The sequence below is a fragment of the Ruditapes philippinarum genome, unplaced genomic scaffold (genome assembly GCF_026571515.1).
Source record: "Ruditapes philippinarum isolate M1 unplaced genomic scaffold, ASM2657151v2 ctg3776_1_1_1_1, whole genome shotgun sequence".
In the NCBI taxonomy this organism is placed as follows: domain Eukaryota; kingdom Metazoa; phylum Mollusca; class Bivalvia; order Venerida; family Veneridae; genus Ruditapes; species Ruditapes philippinarum.
Window position 1 is genome coordinate 1 of NW_026866522.1, and position 19,775 is coordinate 19,775.

The following is a 19,775-nucleotide window of genomic DNA, read 5'->3' on the forward strand; positions in this document are numbered from 1 at the left end:
ATATAGTGTATGTAAATTAACCGTATAATTTGCAATTAGCAGCTAATTAATCTAACAATATCCAAAATGACAACCTGCACTTTAAACTAAATAGTATGCAAATATAAGGACAAACGAGTTGAACAAAAAATAGACATATCATAGAAATTCAAAGGGCAATCTTAGCGCGCAACTGTTTTGCATATTAGATAAAAAACAATTTTTGTATTTTCAGCCAAGTTAATAATTGTAGTGGACATGGATTTTGTTCTAAACCAAATACATGTACATGTGCAGCAAGATATACCGGAAGTGATTGTAGTTTCTGTAAACCTAATTTTGGGGGACCATCTTGTCAGCCGTGTCCAGAGTGCAAACACGGGACTTGCAGTTCTCAAACGGGTATGCATTTATTTGTCAAAATGTTCCTAGATAATATTAATTTTAAACATTTATGTTAATGTATTATTTTTACCAACCGTTATCACTATGTTAAACTTATTTCATTTATAGTTTGCATAATATGTCCGTCATGACTGAGTTTGATTATGGAATCTGAACACAGTGTTTTGTTTTGTCTCGTCATCGGTTACAGATTAACCTAAGGTCAATTCCACAATATCAGAAAGACACACAGTGTTGGAGTTGCATCCAACGAGTGTTCGAATAAAAGTATCTAATGTTTATATACAGTTAAACTGTCTTTGAACCGTCGTCGTATTCAAAATGATAATGGTCTGACAGTCGACGTTGGTAAACTTCCGGATGTTGTAAAATCTATATTGACTGTTAAAATGATAATTCCAGCCATGACGTAGAGGGGCTAAGTACCGCGGCGGCCATTCTTACCTGAAAATAGAGAAAAAAATAACAGTAAGGCAAATGGGAAGGGCGGGTAGGCATATTTCCGTGTTGATTCAGGGCAGCTTCAGGGGCTCTGAGACTGGACCGAAAAGGAATTTGCAGAAGCGTGCTCGATTAATATACCTAGTCTACTAAGCATGCGCGAACCAGATTGAATGACTTAATAGGAGGAGGCGGAGCCCGATAATATTACAAAGGTCATTGCAAAATCACTGTGACGAATTGCGTAAAGATAAATAGTTTAAAAGCTCAAGCGCTTAAACTAAATATTATACGATAATCAGCATTGTATACATTTGTAAGGATGATCATATCAAATATTGTATCTATTACTTGTTTCTATGTATACAACTTTTCAGGACTATGTGAATGTGAAAACAGTAACTGGGCTGGTTACCTCTGTGATCGATGTAATGATACTTTCTATGGACCAGAGTGTTTACCTTTAATGAAAATTTTGGAAATAGTTCCTAGCAGAGGACAAGAAAAGGGTGGAACTGATGTTCACGTATGGGGGCATAACTTCCCTGGAACAGTGAACGGCTCTTACAACTGTCGTTTTGGAAAAACACAGAGCGTTGGGAAATGGTTAGCAAGAAATCACGTTGTGTGTATTGCTCCGAGGCTTCCAGAAGGGGAGGTTACTCTTGAAATATCTCCAAACGGGACTGAATTTACAAATGACCATGTGAGTGTTGTGTATTTATACTTTTTTGTTTTTATTGGAATCCATTTTAAAACTTGTATGTATTTGCTCACAAAAACTATTTCAAAAAATCTCAACATTGTTTTAATCCATTAGGAAAATAGTTTTGGCGAACAATCGTGGTTTTACATTAGCAATTTTTAGTTCAAATCACAAAGTGAATCGTAATACCGTTAAAATATAATCGGGTGATGATCGTTGTAAAGTCAACTTTGTTGAAAAGTCCGATATCAATATTCAAATTCCAGCTGACATATTTTTATTACTCGACTTGTCCTCCTGCGTTCTGTGGGCGAGACATAAACCCACCGCGTGGGCAGTGTGTATTTGGGTCTTGCTCATGCTACCTACCTTGGAAGGGAGACAACTGCACAGTCAAGATACTACCGTTGCTTATAAAAGACGTACCACATCTACAAACTGTCAACGAATCGCAACTTTACAGCCTGCAACTCGAAGTGGAACAGGTATAAAATACAATTATGTTGTCGAGTCATGTCTATATGTCTATTTTAATTTTTGTCAATATCAAGTCGTCCATTATCAGTTGCAGTCTAATCAATAACTTTTATGTTAGCGGAAGTAAGTAGCAGTTTTAACTTTAAAAAGTTAATTATCTTATTTAATTTCTTGCTATCTGCAATAACTTATTTTACAGTTTTAATCAATGATGTTATATTTTCGATCCTTGAAGATCGTTCAGCACGACATTATTGTTGCGTATACATGTTATGTGGTACTACTCGTATTAGTTTCTTCTATTTGGCCATTTTCAAATTGGGTGGTTCCAGTATTCCTACTTGATTACTGTACAGTCACCCCAAGGATATGTTGCCTGCTTTTTAAATTTGTCTTTTGACGTCTGATCTGTGATATGCAGGCTTCATAACCTCAGATCCCCTTTCAAAATTACATTTTATTTAGTTCCGCCCATTGTTTTCTGTTTCTAAAGGGCAAAAGCATTCTTTTACTTAGGGACAATACGCCGCTTTCCATGGAATGGCACTACTGTGTCACATTGAAGATTCCATGATAACCGCAGTATGAACACATCTGCGGATGTTTCTAAATTCAAAATGTCACCATTTTCGTGTTTAATGTTGAATACTGCTTAACCCTTTCCCCCATGAGAATATTGTGAAAAATGGCCGTTTTCACTGAAAAGCCTCCTCTTACAAGTTCAAACTGCTATGAAACTATGAAAAATAATTCAATACTAATCAAACTTGGCACGAATGTTGACTGGACCATTGATTGCCTTTGTAACGACATGCTCAGTCTTAAATTTCCTGTTACCATGGCAACGAGGGGACATCTCAAAATTGCCAAAAATCACTATTTTGCCTCGATTTTTCCATCAAAATGTATTTCAAAGTGCTGCAACTTCTAAAGGGATTGAGATAGAGTCAAAGGCTTTTCAGCGTTGGTTACACGTTACCTTATGATCGACCTTGGGTCATTTAAAGCCTCTCACAAGTCCAAAATTTTCTTGGCGATGAGGGGGACTCCGCCCCCCTTCAAACACCCCAAACAGAAGGGGGCACATCCCCCTTCTGGCAACACCCTGATGTATCTTTTGGATGGGGGCGGCGCCGAAAAAGTGCTGTGTTTGGGGCCCAAATAGGACAATTTTTCACTATTTCAGGCCTAAAAAAGGGGGGGGTCGAAAGTGCATTGTTTCGCGTATATATGAGGTAAAAGGTTAAGCCGGTGCTAGGGGGCGTGGACGGTAACTTGCACTTTCCAATACCGTCCATGAACAGGCTCAATCAAACCGATCCTGCAACATTTTCAATTGTGTTGTGTTGGACTTTCTTTAGGGATTTTGTTCTTCTCTATTTTAAGTGCTCAATACTACTTAAGCTAGTTCAGGATGTAGTATGTTGCACTATAAGTTATTCCAATGATCAGACTAATTAAAACAGAGTATACAAGTTTGACTGTTTATCTTTTTAATAATCTCTTTCCTGTTATGTTTTATTCATGATAGAAATACTGATAAAGTACCAAAGAAGTAAACGCCAGAAGTATGTGTGTGTGCTTACAACCTTTAAAGAAGAGAAACAAACTTGAATGTTAATATTGAAACATTAACATTTTAGGGAGACATTCCAGTGCGATGGTTTCTTTCCAAAGGTCCTCTCGGAATAAAAATAGACGAAAAGACAGGACTGCTACTATGGCCTGACACAAAAGCAAATATTCGCCCATATCACATTGAAGTCAAAGCCTCAAATATCATAAGTGAAGTTACTGTGGCATGGTCTCTTACGGTTCTTTTATCATACACTGTGACCGTTGAGTACATAGAGCCCAGTGCCGCAATCTTTCCAGTTCCTCGGACAGTCAGCATTGTTGGTAAAGTGGAATTTGTCCAGAAAAACTCTTCACGTACTGTTCCTGTTAAAGTAATGTAAGTTTTACTGATTTTGATACCTTGTGCTATGTTAAAGTAGAATAAGTGATTTTAGCGTATTGTATTTTGTATGAATAAGCGATATTTTCAATTAAAGATATGCTTTCTTTGTCTTCAAGTGTGTTCAGTCAGAAAACAAAACGTGAAACTGTGATTAATGTAGAATCCAGCAGTATCTCGCCAGACACATTTACAGCCATGTATTATCCTAGACCAGACGATGCAGGACTTTTTTCAGTGGTAACTAAACAAATCTCTCATATTTCTTTCAAAAATAACTTTTGACAAGTTTTTAAATCGTGCCATTAAACGTCAAATAATGATACATGTACTACATACATTTATGTTTTAAACATTTGTAATTGTAAATAAAGCTTTTTAGCACCACCACTGAACTCCTTCCTTGATCTAACTAGTACAACTGTCATCTAAGGAAACATGATCGTAGCCTAAGAAGGGCTCAGACCCACGATCTTCGTTTTGATATAAACATACATAAACACCGGAAACCCGCTCACCTCTGTGATAATTACAAATAACACCTTATTTTATAGAATCATTACATAGTTACTTGACAAGTTTGATTTAAAATATGCTGCAATTTATATTTGTTGTTCGTAAGATATTTTATCGTTTTCTATTGTACCGGAAAATGTAATTTTGAAATTTTCAGATTGCTAAACATCCCGGAAACACGTTAATGTCAATGATTCCTAATATCACGTGGTCTGTCCTCGGCATGAAGTGTGAACCGTCTTCGGTCGTTATTGATAAAATACTATCACCTGATGAAAATACAGTATCAATAATGAATATATCTTCACTGATAAATGTTGGCAACTCATACATTACTGATATAGCAGGGGAGGTAATGATATTTTACTCACTTCGTGTCCAGTATTTCGTAATAAATTCAGTCGCGCAAATAAATCACAGAATATAACTATGTCTGATCTGGATTGTGGATATTAATGCGTTCCCTTATAACTGTTGAAACTATGTAATGTAAATTACAGTGGATAAGCTAGCATCTTGTGATATTTCTATATAACTTCGTCAAAACATATTTATGTTAAAGAATGTCATGTATATATCTGAACAAATAGTACTACAGTAGTATGTCATCATAATATGTCATACACGTATTGCTAATTAGTTTTATTTTTGGTGTGATGCTGATTTTAACTGCTTCTTCATTACAGGTTGATGGGCTACCTGGAGCAATTTTAACGAAATCTGGTGACTTAAATAATACTAACAAATCCAAGTTCTTTATACGGAACTTTGGTGTAGATGAAAAGGTTTTGTTTGATTTGGTAATAACTAATGTGCAACCGCTTTATGGGTACATCTATATCTATTTCACTTCAAATGAGGGTACATATACTGGCATGAATGTACACATCAAACTATCTGTCCAAAAACCTATTCTATTATTAAAACCTAGTTTTCTTCGCGAGAGCATCGTGCGTGGTTCGTTAAAAATCATAGACATAAACATCACAAATATTGGAGATATTTCAGCAAAAAACGTATTTGTCAGTCTTCCTGGTGATTCTAGGATGTCGTTGGTATCATTTACAGGGGATAACTATTTGCTTACTAACTCGACACATACAAATGTAGATATATTACCAACAGGAAGTGCTCGGTTATCAATTTCTGTTATAATTGAAGAAAATGAAGCACTTGGTGAAATGAGAGGAACCATTTACATCAATTCTGCATCTGCTTCATATGATTTACCCTATACAATAGTCATAACATCCTCAAAGACAATGAATGTTACTTTTGTTGTAAAAGATGAATATACGTATTTCGCAGATGGATCTCCACTGGTTACAAACGCACGTATAAAACTTAAAAATCCTAGAAGGGCGTTTTCAGAGGAGAAGCTTACAGACAATGAAACAGGTGAATGAAATTATTTCCAGTTAAATGTAGATAGATAAGACATCAAATGAAATCGGTATTAAAGACATTCATTTGATAGTACATGTAAAATAAACACACAAAAAAAGATTATTTTTGTCATACGGTATGCCTTTTTATTCGAAATATAGTCTTCGGTTAGAATTTCTAAAGTAGAACTTCAACAGTTTAAATGATATCAATGTATCACAAATATTTTTCGTCGATTTTTTTATGTAACTTTGAGAAAAATCAGATATTTTGACTGGTAAATAAAATGTCACAAAATGACGGAAATATACCAGAGGACTAGAACCTTACTCCTGTGATGAACTGGATGTTTCTTAAAAACATTGAGCAATGTTTAAAAAAAAGCTGCGGCGAAAAAATGCCTGATAATACATAAAGATGACAAGTTTTAAGTACTTCTCATGTTCAGTACAATATATATACATGTATAAACATTTATACGTCGGTTATTATCTGAATTTGTCATTGGTGACAGTTCGCTCTAATTCGAAGCATGCATTTGGTGAATTGATATCAAGACTATATTTCAGGTGTCGTGGTATTTGAAGAAATATATGAAGACCGATATACGATACATGTCGAGGCGGAGAGTCACTCGTCATATGCGAATGTAATACTTATCTCCCCTGAAAAAGTTAAATACGATATATTCCTGCCACGCATAGCCGTTAAATACACCTGGACAGTTGAAACAACGACTATCAAAGACGTTTACATCATTGATTTGGAATCCACGTTTGAAACATACGTAAAATATTGTTCCAATAATCTAAAATATCGATTTACCTATCATTTAAAGAAATACCATTCATGCCAGACACAAGCATTTAGAGTTCATTTAGATTTACATTTTCAGTTTGATTATATTTCTTTTTACATCAAATACTTGAGTTAACGAATTTTGAGAGTTTACACATTTTACTACATAGGCGAATTATTTCTTACTTTTCATAAGTATACTAGATACAAAGAATAAACTCTCTTAAGATAACTTTGAACAAATAACGTTATTTATGTCAAATATATATTTTCTGTTTTTATAGGTTCCGATGCCAGTGGTGACAGTTAAACCATCATATATCGACACACAACCTTTAGTTATGTTAGAGACGAGCACAATTGAATTTACGTTAACAAATCACGGTTTGATTCGTGCTGATAATGTTAGATTTTCATTACCAACTTCCCATCCGTATCTTTCATTTACATCGGTATGTAACACAATTCACTAATAAATTAATTAATTTATCAATTAATTATATAATTAAAAATTTGTTAAAATGTCTGGTCATTTACTAATGATATATGCAATGTTATCACAACAGGCAAATTGATCAAAATAAATTATATTTTTATTATTTGTTCATATGTGTATCTTAAGCATATACTTATATCAAAATGTACTCACGCATAATATTGAAAATCATATGGTTGATTGTGTTTATACGACTTGATATTTTCTGTAACAAAACAATTGTATAACCAAGCTGATAGAAACTTTTATTAAACTGAAAGGTTAATATATCTTTAAAATTACATCACTAAATTTATGACTGTCAACTTTAACATTTCAGATGATTGATGTAATTGGAAGTATAGCTGCTAATTCATCAATTGTTGTTCCTGTGCAAACAATGCTTAAGCATAGAGAAAAACGTTCTTCGGGCTCATCTTGTGTCGATATATTGCTACTGTACAGTTTTCAATGCTCTGGAACTCAGACACGATCTGCTCTTGTAAGACTTTCACACGGAAATGCACCGCGATCGTGTTTGGGTCTGTTTTATTCTCATGGTCGTTTGAGTGGTCGTCATGGAAGCGGATTTGCGGTAGGATATGTTTCCGGAACGGCACTAACATGTGATTGCCTTACCACATTCTTCAAAAGTTGTGTTTTGGCGTTTATTCCTGGATATGGATGCTCGTTAGCAGTATTCAACTTTGCCACAGCAGATCATGTATGTGATTTTACTTTCTTTAATATATTGTTTATAATTCTGTGGAAGGTAAAAAAAACAGTTTAGGGCATTTCTTGTGAATTATAAAGAAAACTAAGATACATCTGTATTACTACTTTATAACATCACTTTTGTGTGGTAAACTATGTATATAAAATGAGCAAATATAATAGGTCAAATGTTTGTAAAGATTCCTGTAAATTATAATGTCAGCTGTTATTCTCTTTTTTTCATATTCAATATGTCTTCCAGCCAGGAACCGAACTACTTCAATATAACTGATTTATATGGGAAACGCACTTGTTATGATCAAATATAATAAAATTGTAAAATATTGTTAGGCTGAAGTGGTAGTGGTACTCCAAACGCTGTTATGTTACCTATGTTATTTCGTTATTAGACAAATACTTAAACAATTAACGAAAACAATTGTGTCATTATTATATACATGCCAATCATAATTATGTAGCCATAACATAAAAATAAAAATGTGAACCAAGATGTTGTTATAAAGCTACTTTCGGACTGCAAAAATCTTTCTGTACTCAAGTTAATGTTTTAAACTTTGTTTTAAACATACAACATGTTAATCTACATATGTTAATCTACATAGGACAAAATGAGATTTTGAAACTTAAGGTTTCTAATACCAAGAGGGGAACACAACCAATGTGCTTTAACACCGATAATTATTGACTTGTTTTTTAATTTCCTTTTGTGTAATAGTCTAGTTCCAGCTTTAAGGATGAGGTACTGGGTGTTATGGACATGGTGGTTGGATGTTTGCTTGAAGACGTTGTGGATGATATTAAAAAGGCATACCCGAAGAAGATACTTGCCGAGCTAGCAAAGAGGAATCTACCAGTTATTGAATATTTGTATACTGCAGTAAGGTAAAGAGCATTTTATATTATCATAACATAACATCAAAATCGAAAGGCAATGAGATAAAACAGTAGATAACACATGACATTTAATATCTAATGTAATACGTGAATACAATTAACTATAGACATTTTATATTTGGAACATTATTTATGCTCTTCGAATATGCCTCTATTTTTCCCAACTTTGAAATAGGCGGATATGAAAAGTGAAGTAATATACATTTCATACCGTTATTGATACACAAATAAATAAATTAAATAATATTTCATATGATGATATACATATTAGGATAGTGTTAGAGTTTTGGATAATTAAAGTCAGATCTCTATAATCAAAGTTTATGAATTTATGATAAGGGTAATAAAAATATTTTCATTACTATAAAGATGTGTTCAAGACGTGGAATCCAAATGTTCTGGTGGCCGCAAACGCCGGGAGATCAGTTCCGATATTTTGGCGGCTTTAACGAAGGTGTGTGGTCCTATCCTGAACTTCATCCACATGGGAAAAGAGATAATTGGGAACCAATCAATGTGGGTATATTTTCATTTATAGTTAGTATAGCCGGTAAAGTTATTTTACCCACGCATTATGTCTATCGTGCGTGTTATGCGTTGGCATTGAAAGTGTTTCAACTAAAAAAACATCAATATTTATATCTTAAAATCAAAGTATTCACTTCCTTAATAAGCATTGTTTTAACAGTGAAAATCTTGAACGTTTCTGAAGAAATTAACTAAAATATGTGCGTAAAAATTAATATAATTATCTAGATGATAAATTCAATGTATCAAGAACACACATAACCCCCATTTTACGATTAATGTATATATGTTTACCCACATTCGCATGTCCGTCATTTCGTCCATCGGAAGAAATCATGATTCTGTGATAACTCAAAATGTAGAATAGGAGGTCATATGGTAATTTGGCACGTCATGTTTTCATTACGGTTGCTATAGTACGAAATTGATGAAAACTGAACAAGTTTCTATTTTACAATACTCCTAAAAATGTACAAAATGGATATTATACACTTTGTTTTATTTTTTCATGGGGGTAAAAATGTGAACAAAAAACACAAAAGAATCTAAACACAAGTGCGATACTGAAATAGTTCGGTCTGGTTGTATTTGTACAGACTGTACAAACCTGAGCTGAGACACATTATTAAAAGTCAATTTTCACATTCTTATGGGTTGAATGTGAACAATAAGACACTGTTACACTTTTGGGGCTGCATAGTCTGTAACAAGCATTTGATGTTTATACATATATTTTTAGCATATCAATAAACAAAACATGTAAAATTGAAACTTTATTTTTAACCCTTTTATATTTCATAATAAAGTGCGCTAACAGAAACTTGGTATAGAGAATTTAAGAGAAGTGTCGGCGAAGAAACACAGCTTGGTGTTATGATATCTGAAAAAGAATCATCCGCAATCTTAGATACGCTAATGGCGGAAGAATATAAAAAGAACCTTAGCACGTTCATTGGACGCTACAACGATACAGGTATATAAACGAATATTTATACAGCTCATGTTTCAAGTACACGAAGCATTAATTTCACAATTAACGACAAAAATATTACTCTTAATGTAAATTTGTAATGAACTTTGTACATCAACCCATACAATGCTAATTATCTTCACGGCATTTAATCTGAACAGAACCATGCAGCATTTAAAGGGGAAATTTGAAAATTAGTTTTGACTGTGTAGCGCGGACAGTGCGTGCAGACCATGATCAGATGGCGTTGGTCATATGGGTAGGTTCAGTTGCCATCAAGCTTGAGTTTAAAGGAAAGGATGGATATTCTTAAACTTTATCATTCCCAAACGAAATTAATGGAAACATCAATGGGCATGGAGCATGCAAAAATGAAAATGTTGCGGTAACAGTATAACTCGGTAGGGGGTCTTGATTAATCAAAGTTCGAATTTATCTTTATGAACCCTGTTTCGAGTTTTTAGTCTATAACTCTGTGCACCCTCTAAACATCAGCGAGTTTTTCCAATTTTCGTCACATTATTTCTAAAAGGCATGCTTTCCTGCTTTTCTACAACTTACTTGACTCACATGACAAATAACGGTATTTTTAAACAAATATATACATTTAGCACATGTCCTTTCTAAATCATCCAACCGCTTATTATCAGTTGTTTGTAGTCAATGTGGTCTAAAAGTGTGTAGGGCACAACTTGTGGAAAAAGTGTTATACTATGTATGGAATACATTAACACGTTTGCTGCTATAAAAGGGGTGTTAACACGTCCTGAAGCATAAACAAAGACAGTTACACTCATATATTATTTGTTAATAGCAAAACATGCTTTTTGATTTGGTCTAGAACGTTTTATGGACATATATGTACTCAGTACCAGGCTGGTTTTAGAACTTTAGACAAACAGGAAGATATGCTGGTGTATTGATATTAAGAGTACTCGCCTTTGCCTTCCATAAGGAACTACATGTACACAGTATCTCACACTTAAGGTTTATAACCCCTATTTGACTTCGTAGTAGTGACATGCTGTTATTTACTGGCTGAAGCTGTAACAACTATATTACAGTTTTAATTGACTTAATTAATTATAATCTGACAGACTTATCACGTCTTTCAATCCTATAGCGCCTATCACATTTAGGAACGAGGACTATGAGAAATTTTACATGATGAAATCGGCGTTGGTCTAGGGATACTGTGTAGTCAAATGCAAACAGCCACTTTTTGTAGATGTTTCTTAATTAAACAAAAAAATCACCATTTTCATATTGAATGTTAAATGCTGCTGAAGCAGGTGTAAGGCGCGAGAACGTTAGCCTGCACTTACCACTTTTGTCCATAAACATGATCCAAGCCAAGCCTGCAACGTTTTCATTTTGCCGTTTTTGGGCGTTCTTTAATATTTCCGTTTTTCTTTATTTAACAAGAACTTTTAAAAGAAATTAAATCTTTAGTCATTATCATAATTCTACACTGACATTAACTATGTTCTAAATATATCGGGCATTTTAACGTGAATTGTTTTTTTTTAATTATATTACTTGTTGAAATTATAACATAGATTTAATGCATTTATGTACATAGATACTGTATTTCGATAGCGTATTTAATTGCAATTAATTTTATTGAAATCATTTTTAGCTATTCACAGTATACATGTATACGTACCAAAATATGTAAACTGCATACGTGACTGTTATATGTAGTGTTTTTTTCTTCTTTATGTGCTCATACAGCTGCCGCAATGGAAAATGGTACTCTTTCACAACTTGAGGCAAACGGTAATGTGATAAGTTTGAAACGTTTATACCACCATGTAAACATGTTCCTGAGTGATAATGAACAGTCAAAGGGGAGGGGATATAATTCGGTCTTTGGCGAATTTGAATACTTGGTGAAAGCCTACTACGATTCTGAAGAGAAAGAGGTAGCAGTTTCCTGTAACTTTTTGTCATTTGTATAGTTACATGTTAATTACATGATTTTAAGTCGGCAATTTTGAGGATATTTGTTCCGATGAAAGACCAAAACATAAATTGCTGAAAAACACTAGATGTGATATTTAAATGAGTGACGTACCTATGAGTGAAACATTGCGAAGAAAGAATTATAACTTGATCTTAATGATTATGAACTGTAAACAATTATGTTTTCTATCTATTACATTTTGTTTTCAATCATTTATTTGTTCATTGATTTTTCCGGCGTAACGTCATGCACTCTCATTCGTGAGGTTATATAACATCATCGTGGTAAAGATAACTGCACTGCAATGAAAATATGACGTTTGGTATTCTTTCGGTTTCAAATATATCGGTTGCCATAAAATTATATGAATGCAAGTGCAATTTTGAAATAACTAAATTTTATCATTTTTAACTGAAGAAATACATACGCTCGAGTTTTCTGTATCCCACAATTTCTATTGCTCGACTTGTTAGGTCACATTTTTTTTAATTTGCATTATAAAATATATATGCGTTTTCAAGGAAAATATATATCAGATATTTAGTATTTAAGAGAATATAATATACGGATACTTACATGAGTATTCTATTTTAGTGGTTTATATCGTTCCAAAATGATAGGAACGATAAAAACTGATTTGACACTGAATTCCTTATTTGCATGTTATTCTATAGAGCACTTTTAAAGTCAGGTTCTCATTATGTTATACAGTGCAGCAGTTTGAGTAGAAGAAAAGATGGTGTCTGTGCCAGAGTACGGATAAAGATTGAACAAGAACTTGTACTGACAAGAGACGCATTTAAAGCTAAACTAGAGATAGAAAATGGTGAAAACTCCGATCTTGAAAATATAAAAGTAGAAGTACAAATCAAACCAACATTTGGATCCGATGACATTGAGAACGATAAGTTTTCAATCGGTAATTTATATATATATTAAATACGTTGTATGTAAGAGATATAGCATAACACCGCTTATGTCTTCATCATCATGGTACATAACAACACACAAAAAAAATCTAAAATGACTGTGTTAACCCATAAAACTCATTACAATATCTGTCTCATATTATTTTTTCTGAAACATTTTCACGAACATAAATTCCTTTACTGGTTGGGGACCACCAAAACCGGACAACCATCAAACCCGGACGGCCCGTTAAATGTTTAATTTAGTATTTTCTTTGTTCATTGGTTGTCAGTCACTTTTTTATCAACAATAAATGCATGTTTCTTCTCAAATTAAGTAAATAATTACATTTTAACCTCCATAAATGGTAATATTTTAATGTCTATTTCAAGAATGTTGACGTTGAAATTTGGGGGTCAATAAAGCAATACCTGACCTCATATACCAGCTATAATCATTTGCAGAGTAAACAATAGAATATCCAAAACTTCAGCATTTGTTGCTGAAATATTGGACATATTTTGTTAAAAATCAAAAATCAAAACACGCAAGCTTTTATCTGAATTAAATCACGTCATGTACATATCTGTCCGGACACATGGTACTGTAGTGTAGACAATTTAGGTAATTTTGATACCCTCCTTGTCAAGCCTCAGATATAAGTGTCAATACATTCAGAAATAAACAACCTAGTTTGTTAGTTAGGAGAAGAACCTAGCTGAACTGTGTTAAATTTTTTTATCTCTAGGTTAAAAATTATGAAATCTGTACGGAAAAATGTACAAAAAGTGTCCGGTTGATGGTCCCCGACCAGTATAGGTATTAATTTTCAGTACAAGTTGTAGATTTATTTAACTTACTTCAAACGTTAATGTAATAATAGTAAATATTTTTTGTTGAATTGATTTCGAAACAAGCTTGATATAGCTGAAAACTGCATGATAAGATTTGTTAAAAAGTAAAAGGATGCAAACAGGTTTCTCTTTTGATTTATCATGCATTATTCCGTTTATTTATATTTATTTTTATTGTTTATTTTGGTTTGGCATTAAATGGCACCAATACAGTATAGGTTATATGGCGACCTTCCAGCTTTACTGGTAGAGAAAGACCCCGGGTATATCATGATATGCATTATGTCAGTCAAAAAGTGGCACCTGAGTAGAACCCCAGACGCTAGCTAGATCTCATTCTCACGTGAAAGAATCCTAAGAAGCTTGCGGGACTCGAACCTACAGCGATGAATTGCAAATGGTTTAAAGTCAAAAACCTTTGTGTGTATAAAGATATGTAAATCATATGACTTACAATTTAAACATAGGACGTACATATATGAACATAGGACACGAAACCTGATGGAGTGCCGCCTTGGAAAGAACAGTTGTCAGTTCACTTATATGGAGATGTTTAAGTAGATCTAATCTCTCTCTATCTAACGACGTACTCAAAATTAACGTTTACAATACTATCAAGCATATTTTAGGCAAAATAACAATCGGCAAAGTATAGAAATAAAAACCTATAATGAATATTTGTGAAAAAGTTATGATTTTTTTGTTAACAAATTAACGCGTAGAACATAAATTTTGCTTTAAAGGAAATGAAAACAGTTTGAAAAGCTGAGTATGTAAATATTACAATATATCTCTTATTCAGTTCTATATTTATAGGTAAACTGACATTGATAGGAATAAGCAGTGTAGACGGAAAAGGGTCTCTTGGGCGCGACTTATCCGGCTCTGCAGAATGGTTGATTATACCGTACAGTAACGCAGCTCCAAAGGACGACACTCAGTACGATGTTGGTGGACAGTTATCGTATAGTGTTGATGGAACTGAATTTTCTGTGCCTCTTCTACCTGACACAATAGTTGTCTCACCAAATCCAAGTCTTATTGTCCATTATTTTCATGAGAAATATGTACAAGGTGATGACGCACTTACACCAGAAATTGAGCCGGTTGTTCCTTTCACACTCGCTGTAATGGTTATGAATTCGGGATACGGTGTAGCTAGAGCTTTAAAGATTACTTCCGGTCAGCCAGAGATAATTGAGAACAAGAAAGGCCTTCTTGTTTCATTTAAGATAATTGGAGCTACACTTGGGAATAAAAACATAGCACCATCACTGACAGTCGACTTTGGAGATATCCCTTCATTTGAGACAAAAACGGCAAAATGGTTCTTGACGTCGACACTAATGGGGACATTCTTCAACTACAGTGCAACCTTTGAAAATATCAATCCTCTCGGAGATCCTCAGTTATCATTGATTGATAAATTAGAATACCATGAACTAATACATCTGGTAAGAATAGAATTACCGGGTATTAATGATGGCTTAGATGATTTTCTTGTGGATAGCTATCCGGACCAAGAGAGTTTTCCGGATAAAGTGTATGACAGTTCAAATGGTTCTTCTGTGTCACCCGTGTTCAAAGCAAACGTGACTGATATTCAATGGAAAACCTTTACAAGTTCTTCTATGAAAACTTATAAACAAGTTAATGTATCGTTAATTGCCAAAGTAAAGATGTGGTTTTATACACGGATAGAGAATACATTCACTAGGTCCATGAACTCGGAGGAAGAACATTTGGTTAATGTAGTTTCAAAGTCTGGGAAAGTTATATTACTTGACAAAAATGCCTGGCAGACAACTCATATATCTGACAAATTCTTTGTTCATCTGTTTGATTTTATGGAGTCGGGACATTCAGAAGTTGATAACGATGAAGTAGACGATATGTATATTCTAACATATGGTCCCAAAAATAAGTATTCTCCGACAATAATAGCATCCCTAAATTCCGAAAACGTGACAAAAGAAACAAAGGTAGGGTTTATCGTGGCAAATGTTACAGCCAAGGATAGTGATAAAGATAATGTTGTTTTTCAGTTAAGAAATGATAGCCAAAACCATTTTGATATTAAACAGATTAATCAGTCTACAGTTGCCGTAGTACTTAGAGCAAAGATTACCACTGCTGTAACATATGACATGGAGTTGGTCGTGTACGATGATGGTATACCATCTAAGTCATCATCTTTGTTAATACGTGTTGAAATTTCTGGCGGAAACACCGACATTGATACGGCTAATAACACCTCAACTACAACCAATCGTCCAAGATCTACAACTTCATATGATCCAAATATGTCAACAGATACACAAAAAATAAACACAACAAAGTCCAATGAAGATAACAATGACTCTGATAATAATCTATTATGGATCATACCGTTAACAATTGGATGTATTATCCTGCTTGTGCTGATAACTGTTTCAACTATGTATATCCTTAGAAATCGTGGGTGTATATTTAGAAGTGGCACTGATAATGCAATTGAACTTAAATAATATACATTTCTATCAGTCAAAATATGTATAATTACATTAGTTTTGTTTAAAGTGCTTGTACGCATCCATTTTATGTGGTAGAAGTATAAAATATTGCTGTAAATTGTTATTTATTAAGATAATTCATTGCACAATAATATGTTTCAATGTAAACTGAAGTGATATAAGTTTATAATGCAGATAGCCTGCAATTTTTATTCCATTGCTGACAAGGGATCTCTCCTAGTCAGAATTGTAATTCAAACTTGAGATATTCTACCTTGTATTAGCTTTCAAACTGATCATTTTTATTTAAGTGTTATTTCCTTAATAATATACATTTGTATCAGTCAAAATATGTATAATTACATTAGTTTTGTTTAAAGTGCTTGTACGCATCCATTTTATGTGGTAGAAGTATAAAATATTGCTGTAAATTGTTATTTATTAAGATAATTCATTGCACAATAATATGTTTCAATGTAAACTGAAGTGATATAAGTTTATAATGCAGATAGCCTGCAATTTTTATTCCATTGCTGACAAGGGATCTCTCCTAGTCAGAATTGTAATTTAAACTTGAGATATTCTACCTTGTATTAGCTTTCAAACTGATCATTTTTATTTAAGTGTTATTTCCTTTTCCATATTTCTTTATTTACCTACGACAGCATGGTTCAGTGGTGCGTAGCAATGGTAAAAACTCTTGCTCATCTTAAGGTCGTCTTTCCAATATTTTGTGTTGATGATTGAATAATGTGTAAGCCTGTTCTATGAGCGCGGGGCGTAAAAACACTGGTACCCATGACAAATCAAATGTTGAGGATTGAATAATTTATAAAATAGAGAAAAACAGAATCCCAAATGAAAGTCCAACACGACAAAATTGAAAATGGTGCAGGCTCGGTTTGATTGAGCCTGTTCATGGACGGTACTGGAAAGTGCAAGTTATCGTCCACGCCCGCTAGCACCGGCTTAAGCAGAATTCAACATTTAACACGAAAATGGTGAAATTTTGAATTTAGAAACACCCGCAGATGTGTTCATCCGTTCAGATGTAAGCCGGTTCTATGGGCGCGGGGCGTAAAAACACAGGTTCCCATGAGAAATCAAATGTTGAGGACTTAATAATGCGTAAGCCGGTTCTGCGGGCTCGGGAAGTAAAAACACTGGTTCCCATGACAAATCAAATGTTGAGGATTGAATAATGCGTAAGCCAGTTCTGTCGACGCGGGGCGTAAAACACTGGTTCCCATGACAAATCAAATGTTGAAGATCGAATAATGTGTTAGCCGGTTCTATGAGTGCGGGGCGTAAAAACACTGGTTCCCATGACAAATCAAATGTTGAGGATTGAATAATGTGTTAGCCGGTTTTGTGGGCGCGGGGCGTAAAAACACTGGTTCCAATGACAAATCAAATGTTGTGGATTGAATAATGTGTGCGACCATAGAACCGGCTTATTACTTATACTTATTAACTTGAATATAATTTCATATAAAGATCTGAAACAAAGTGATCCCTCGGAAGCGTTAATCACAACAAAATTACAAGAGAATTGCAGACTCGGTTTGATTGAGTCTGTACATCATGTACATGAGGGATAATGAAAATGTGCAACATCCCTCACGCCCCCTAGCACCGGCTTGAGCGGTACTCAATTCTCAACACTTTATAGTGCTGGCATCAATGATCCCGAAGGACCAGAAAAATATAACAACACTGAAGTGAAGTACGGGGCAACTTTTTTACAGCTGCCACCCAGCACTTGACACCTGCTGTTGTGAAGTAACAAAAAGATGCTGACATAACTGAACAGAACATGAATTTTCATCTTTTTCATCATATTGTCCTGTTTCAACCCTCAGGCAATGTGTGGATATCCTTAATCTGGTAATGAAAGATTTTACATGTGAAATCGCATAGTTACCTCCCGTAAATAATGTAAAATTAAGACCGTATCTAAATGCAAGTTAAATTGTCTTGGGTGTCTTGGGGTAGTCTTGGGATGTCTTTGCCAAGTCTTGGGGTAGTCATGGGATGTCTTAGGGTAGTCTTTGGGTATCTTGGGTAAATAGACCGACCGCGTGAACACTGAGCACTTGTTCTGTGTTGTGTTGTATATGTTTCTATGTGAGACTGGTTCTGGTGCATATTCTGTTCCGCTTTCTCTATACTTTCATCTCTTACGAGCCATACGTTTAGTTTACTAATTATTATTCTAATTTAAATCTACTACATTGATTTGCAAGTTTACTTTATTTCAATTTATATTGAAATTTTTTCGTACAGACGCTGTGGTAAAATGGCCATATTAAGATTAAGTAATTTATTGCATTATATTATTTCTGCGTCGATTGTGTACATATTATTGTTTATTTGTATTTTATTTTTGAATTGTAATTATATGATACATAATTATTTTATCTTTCTAGACTATTTTTATTTGGCTTTAATTAAAATATCATCGAACCTACGTCCAGATTTGGTTTCACTACGTCCCGAGTAACAGAAAAACTCGTGACAAAACTATAACAACACACCCGTAGAATTTATTTGTATATAAAATGTGTCATTTGCCAGCCCGCATGGCTCAATCAGTTAGAGCGCGAGACCTACCATCTCGACATTGTGGGTTCAATTCCCGGGATGGCCAAATAAATTTACTAAACAGACTTTCAGATGAGACTTTAAATCGAGGTCGAGGTCCTGTGAATAAGAGTTTACACACTTGTCATGATAGAAAGCCAGGAAGCTTCTGGGAGTAAGGAATTTTTAGGTGGCGAGTATATATAAATTCAAATACATACATTCGTCCTTTGTATGCAAATCATTTGATCTGGGTATGAACCTAGATTTACTTGAAAAAATGCTATTCCTAAATAACATGGCGAGTGTCACAGGGTGAAACTTGAACCCGGCGCCCTCGGAATACCGTACCGCGGCTCTATCGACTTATCTATCCGGAGCTTACACTTACACCAGATTAGTGAACAGTTAAATACCGTGACATATAATCCCAATATATTGAAATCCGTTCTCTGATTTATAATAGGTAAAGAAAACAAAGTGAAATTGAACTCATCACCGCACCAATGGCACTGGGTGAGAAAAATGTGCAGCCTGACCGGGAACCCGGCACCCTTAAAATACCGTACTGCGGCTCTACCGACTGAGCTTATACACACCATCTACCCTAATTAGTGGACAGTTTAACACCGTGACACGAGCTTAGATGGCACTTGATATACTATTAAATTATATTCTTATTGAAAGTCAATTTATAAGTAAAA

The 19,775-nt window shown here is 34.3% G+C and overlaps 1 protein-coding gene across 1 annotated transcript; it reads left to right on the forward strand.

Moving 5' to 3' along the window:
* Nucleotides 1-214: 214 nt before the first annotated feature.
* On the forward strand, nt 215-18,958 carry LOC132732756 (uncharacterized; the record flags this gene model as incomplete). The annotated part of the gene is made up of 16 exons (XM_060719256.1): nt 215-381; nt 1,203-1,531; nt 1,798-2,016; nt 3,652-3,962; nt 4,085-4,205; nt 4,639-4,833; nt 5,168-5,879; nt 6,437-6,654; nt 6,950-7,117; nt 7,481-7,864; nt 8,591-8,757; nt 9,139-9,285; nt 10,104-10,270; nt 12,002-12,192; nt 12,945-13,152; nt 14,813-18,958. Coding segments are annotated over 16 exons (5,395 nt in total), but the record flags the coding sequence as incomplete, so codon positions are not given.
* Nucleotides 18,959-19,775: the final 817 nt, after the last annotated feature.